Source organism: Lycium ferocissimum, chromosome 7, assembly GCF_029784015.1.
Source record: "Lycium ferocissimum isolate CSIRO_LF1 chromosome 7, AGI_CSIRO_Lferr_CH_V1, whole genome shotgun sequence".
In the NCBI taxonomy this organism is placed as follows: domain Eukaryota; kingdom Viridiplantae; phylum Streptophyta; class Magnoliopsida; order Solanales; family Solanaceae; genus Lycium; species Lycium ferocissimum.
This window is the reverse complement of record NC_081348.1, coordinates 18,472,671-18,478,657: the sequence shown is the minus strand read 5'-3', so window position 1 is coordinate 18,478,657 and position 5,987 is coordinate 18,472,671. Positions and strand designations below refer to the sequence as shown.

The 5,987-nt window shown below is 34.1% G+C and overlaps 1 protein-coding gene and 1 non-coding gene across 2 annotated transcripts; both read left to right on the top strand.

The window, feature by feature from the left end:
- Positions 1 to 414: 414 nt before the first annotated feature.
- On the top strand, positions 415 to 3,497 carry LOC132063614 (annexin D4-like). Its single transcript, XM_059456248.1, has 6 exons — positions 415 to 569; positions 1,560 to 1,732; positions 1,978 to 2,196; positions 2,604 to 2,822; positions 2,917 to 2,988; positions 3,119 to 3,497. Exons 1-6 carry the CDS (start codon positions 524 to 526, stop codon positions 3,329 to 3,331), a joined length of 942 nt encoding a protein of 313 aa, XP_059312231.1. The 5' UTR covers positions 415 to 523; the 3' UTR covers positions 3,332 to 3,497.
- Positions 3,498 to 5,114: 1,617 nt separating this feature from the next.
- On the top strand, positions 5,115 to 5,231 carry LOC132065835 (U5 spliceosomal RNA). Its single transcript, XR_009416808.1, has one exon. It is a non-coding gene; the product is annotated as a U5 spliceosomal RNA (small nuclear RNA).
- Positions 5,232 to 5,987: the final 756 nt, after the last annotated feature.

Genomic DNA, 5,987 nt, shown 5'->3' with positions numbered 1-5,987 from the left:
CATGCTTTTCATTGTTGGATCTACTTTGAGCTTGTCATCATGCTATTACAAGTATATGTTGAGAAAAGTTCAATAAAAAGGAAAGAACCAATTGCTAACATGAAATTTCCAAAGGTACATAAAGCATCAAAAGCAGATCGCCGAACATTTATTAAACATTAAATTAAGAAGATATAATTGTGATTAGACTTAATTAAAGCAATTAGTTAGACTCTTTTTATTTGTTTAAGGTGTTACAAGCTCTACTTTGATGAACAGGGAAAAGTACAGGAATTGCATGCCCGCACCTTTATAGTAATTTCATAATTCATTATTACTTCACTAATTGGGGGACCCAAATGCTATTTATTGTCCATAGAAGGCTAATTTGGTCTTTTCAGGGTTTTGGTAATAGGTAAATGGCAGAAGTACCCCTAATAACCCATATAAATATAGTTGTAATTAAATCACAATTGTCTCAACTCTCCTATCTCTTCCTCACCTACACCCACAGATAAAACTCAAAGACTAATAACAGAAGAAAATGGCAGAGGCTAATGCATATGCAGCTCTCACCAAGGCTTTCTCGGGTTCTTTTTGATTTCCTTCTTCTAAAACTATATGTTTTTTTACTGTTTATAAGAGTTAATAATAGGAGTTTTTAGGTTAATTTTTCTAGTTTTTACCACTAAACTCTCACTGGATCCTCACCTTTACTTTGGATCTACTCCATTCGTCCTAATTTAAGTTTCTTATTTTTCTTTTTATACTCCTTAATACTCCTTTCGTCCCAATTTATGTGACACTATTTGATCGGGCACGAAATTTAAGAAATAAAGAAAGATTTTGTTATGTTTATCAAATTGCCCTTGCTTTAGTGCTTACTTTTGTTGACTTTGCTTCCTAATAAGTACATCTTTAAAAATAAGTGGGACTCAATAAGGGTAAAATATGGATGGTTCCATTAAATAATTGCCAAATAAGGAAAGGTGATATTCATTTTAGTACTGAGTAAAAAGTATATGGTGCCACATAAATTCGGACAGAAGGAGTATTTAGTAAGTTGATAATTCAACAAGTTTATAATTATAAGATTCAAAGAACATTTTAGTACATTATACTTATCTTTAATTTAGGACCATAAGATTCAAAAGTCACTCGTTATTTCTGAAACTCCGTGTCTAGTCAAATTAAGACACTTAAATTGGGACGGAGAGTATATAATTTGGGCATTCTATGTGTTTTTTTGTACCTGAGAATGCAATTAGCCCTTTATACTTACTATATATAAGGGTGTATCAGGTAAAATATTACTTGTACTCGGAGTTCACATCAAATCAATGAATACACTGCTAAGTGTTTTTCATAGACATATTTATCACTTAGGCATATTTAAAGTGATATGTATTTTCACTCTAATTTTTAATTGCTTAGGCTAAAATGTTTAGTCTAGGGTGCTAGTAAGTATTTACCAGTGTATCAGTTGTTAAGATATCCAGTGAGGCGTGAGTTCAATTATAATTGGAAATTAATATTTCTATTGTTCTGTAAACATTCTTTTAAAAAATCAATTTTTGTAGGACTTGGTGTGGATGAGAATTTATTCATCTCAACCCTGGGGAAATGGAATCGCCATCAGAGACAATCCTACAGGGCAAGCACCCCTGGATTCTTCAAAGAAGACGAACGCCAATTCCAGAGATGGAATGATCAACATATCCTTCAGCTTCGCCAAGAATTTTTGCGTCTTAAGGTATTTAGATATATTTTATACTATTAATTAATAATTACCTATGAAACTTTGTGAAGTCCTATTTAGTTGTAGAATTTTGATTGTATCAGCTATGCATGTGACACTAGTGAAAGTGAAATATTTTTTGTAATTGCTTGCTGTCTGAGTTAGTGAAGGGAGTATTTGTAATGTTCTATAAGTTTGGTCTTATGAAAGGATTTGTAATGTTGTTTTCTTATCATTTTCTTCTCATCAAAATTTTATAGGATGCAGTGTTGCTGTACACAATGCACCCTTGGGAAAGAGATGCTCGTGTGTTTAAGGAGGCGTTATTATTGAAAGTACCTAGACACGATGTTCTCATTGAGGCTGCTTGCACTCGATCCTCCGAAGACCTTTTGGGAGCAAGAAAAGCCTACCATTCCCTTTTTGATCACTCAATTGAGGAAGACATTGCCTTCAATATCCAAACTCCTGAGCGAAAGGTACTTTTCGTTGTCTTTGTTTTTTTTTTTTGTTTTTTTTTGTTTTTTGGTGTGTTAAAAAGCTCCAATTGACTCTCACATAGGACCTCGTGTCCATTTTCTCGTAAGTAACTGTTCATGGTTCGGCTATACTTGTGAATTCGAGAATGAAAACTTGCCACTAATCTTGTTAATTGGGCATTAGGAAATAATTTTGGGTTGCGAAATGAAATTGGTTTTTCGTATGGGCTTGAGATGTGGATCTTTGGGCTGCACCATGCCTAAGTTCTCATTTTGTCCATAAAAAAGAGGAGAGCAGTGTAGTATTTGACATGAACCTTTTTTCTGTGAAAACTCCATTTACTTAAAATTGATAGACCTATTTCATCTATAGGATCAGTAACTCACCAATTTGTTGTGACAAACAGCTTCTAGTTGCTCTTGTGAGTTCCTACCGTTATGAAGGGCCAAGAGTAAACGACGATCTTGCAAAATCCGAGGCTAAGGTGTTTGTGAATGCACTGAAAGATGGTAAGAAAAATCTGATTGAGGAAGAGATTGTGAGGATCCTTTCAACCAGAAGCAAGCTCCATCTTAAGGCCATCTATAGCCATTACAAGGAAATCACTGGCAAGTTCTTGGACGAGGTAAGAGAAAGTTTTAACTTCGATGCACCAACAGTAATTAATTTTTCTATACCATTAGGTTAAATAATCTATAATCTAAATTTTTTCTCTTCAGGATCTTGACGGTGACTTGACCTTGAAACAAGTAGTTCAATGCCTTTGTGTACCTCAAGCATACTTCAGCCAGGTAAATAGCAACCATAAAACTGACAAATAATACTATACTGTATTATCTTGTATTTCTCCCCTTTTTATTTGAAATATTTTGGCTATCTATTTGAATTTTTTTTTCTCATTTTCAATTTTTTGTTTCGTAGATTTTGATCGCATCCTTGAACTTGGATGTGGATGAATCTGCTAAAGATTCAGTGACCCGAGTCATAGTTACAAGAGCAGACGATGATGATATGAAGCTAATCAAAGAAGAATTCCACAGCAAATGTGGAACTACCTTGGCTGCAAAGATTGAAGAAGTTGCTAATGGAAGCTACAAGGATTTCTTGCTTACTATAATTGCAAAAGCTGATTAATTGTTTGGCCCAAATTTTGGCATATCTAAAGTGCCATCAGTTCTTGTTCCATGTTATTAAATGCTTGTGTCCCCTTTGCTTTTCCTTTCAAGTCTTTTGCTCAATTTATGTATGATTTCAATGTTTCCATTTCTAATGAGCAATTTCAACATAATAATTTTCAGCTTCTTGATTTCCACTTATCGTTAGTACTCAAGTTTTGAATGGTAAATTTGTTGAATAAAAATATGGAGCTCTGCTATATGCGTTTTTAACTTGCAAAGTTTCTCCTTTGAGATGGAACCAAGTTCATAGATAGACATCCCATAAACACTACTGGAGTTGAAACTAAAGAAAGGAATACTTGTTAAATTATGGACGGTCTAATTTCAGAAGTCTGACTAGTACGCTATAGACAACTTCTTAAACTTTTTCAATTTTCATTTAGACATTTCTTTTCAACTGATTTCGTGACTTATTAGTCAATGAAATGTCTGTGAAAACCCTTAGTTGGGAGCTTTCAACTAAACTGCAAATAGACCGGAGCTTCTGTATCTCTGATGGGACACCGGGCATGGCACCCGCAATATGTTTAGACATAAATTCTGTGTGTCATGTTGTTGAGTATATTTGTCCTAAGGGCCTAATCCCTTTGGGGTTCTAGTCATAGCCTAAGTTGGGCAGTGACACTTAGAATGTTGAGGACAAAAAAATAACTTAGAATTGGGGAACTTGCACTAATGTACACTGTTTTATAACACGTGTATATCACTGTATACTCGTGTATATACATATATACTATTACACACACAGATGCTCATATATGCATGGAGGATATACATATATACACCTACTTCCTCCCTTCAAAATCTGCCAGTACACTGTCATCTCTCTACTCAAAACCGTCGTAGCAGCACCGTCCAGCCGACATTAGAGCATTAGGAGCTCTGAAAAAGCAGGACTTTACTTTGTTATCAACTTGCTTTCTAAAGCTGAAAAAAGATCCAAAACTATGGAAGAACATAACAGGAAAGACCCTCTTTCCATTTGCCAGGCCGTATATCATTGCAATTGCTATATTCAAACATCTATTCCATCTCTTCTATTCCCAAAACGAGTCAGTCAATGGCCACTAAAAATGCAGGATCTGTACTTTGAGCTAAGGGAATTTCACTAAATACTGTACTCCTATAAAGTTTTAAGAAATGTGGGATCATTGCATTAATGACCTCAGAGTTCAGTTCAAGTTACAATAATTGAAGCACTTATAAATTAGATCACAAGTTCGAGCCCTACGCCATACAAACTAAGCTAAATTTTAGTGGAGAAGAGTAGAGGTACGAAGGTTCCTCACACTATTCAATGCAATTATAAGGCCAACTTAAAGATGCAATTTAAACAACCGGCTTTGTTCTCTGCTTCTGCCAATTGGTTACTCCACTATACACTAGAGAACCGAACCTGTGTAGGAAATCCAAGATGCTCATTTCAAAAAATCCTAGGCAACATTTCATCGATCAGATTGTGAATGTTTCTTTAGAATGACCAAGAAACTGAAGCGAAATCAAATCTTCAATTAATCAAATGAGAAAGTATACAGGACAGCTCAAGTAGTTTCTATTTGAAACATATTGATTTTCGATGAAATAGATCTGGAAGGACTAGTGAAGAAGGAAAAGAAGAAGTCTCAAAAGTGTGGCTGAGAAAAAAGGAGTGAGGCGGGTACCACATCGATAAACAAAAGAGTGAATTCAAACGGTCCTAATATAAAACCGCAGGGCAGATATGTTTGGAAAAATCACGCAGCCACGCAGTGAGCACAAAGCGAACTATTCTTTCGCCTTTTACTAAAGAATACCGTGTGCGCGCTGCAAATAGTGGCATACGCCAATTTTTGGAGGGGCTCTCTTTATTGAGACCCCCAACAACTCTAGTTCCAACCATTTGTATGTGTTCTACTAATGTGTTTTACTAAGTTATAATTATGTGTTTTTAGGAACTTATATTATAATATTGTAAAATCTTGGTTAACCATTTGTATGTGTTCTACTAATGTGTTTTACTAAGTTATAATTATGTGTTTTTAGGAACTTACATTATAATATTGTAAAATCTTGGTTAAGGAGAGGTAAAACTACCCAGTTACTGATTAAATGGGTTGTCTTCTAGGGGTGTCAATGGTTTGGTTTGATCGGTTTTTTTGTAAAAAATCATACCATACTAATTTTTCAGTTATTGTAATATATATAACCAAAATTAAACTTTTAAAACCGTCCCAATCACTTCGGTTTTTCTTCGGTATCGGTATGATTCGGTTAATTTTCGGTATTATTAAAAAATCACCTAATGCAATGCAGAAATAATAATAATAATAATAATAATAATAATAATAATAATAATAATAGGAGTTAAGAATTAAAAAGTGATGGAAGAAACAAACCGAAAACGCTAACATTATCGATGAACCACAACTACGACGACATCTACTTAGAACCTATAAGGAACACTATAAAATAAATACTTATATTCGTTGTTTCTAAAAGAATACTTTTTATTATAAAATTTTATTAAAAGCTAGAAGTATACAAATTAATAAAATTGGATCTTACACGTAGCAAGACAGCAAGCCAACCTTTGTATCAAGATATGATAGTTGGTGTTTAAAGAATATTTTTAT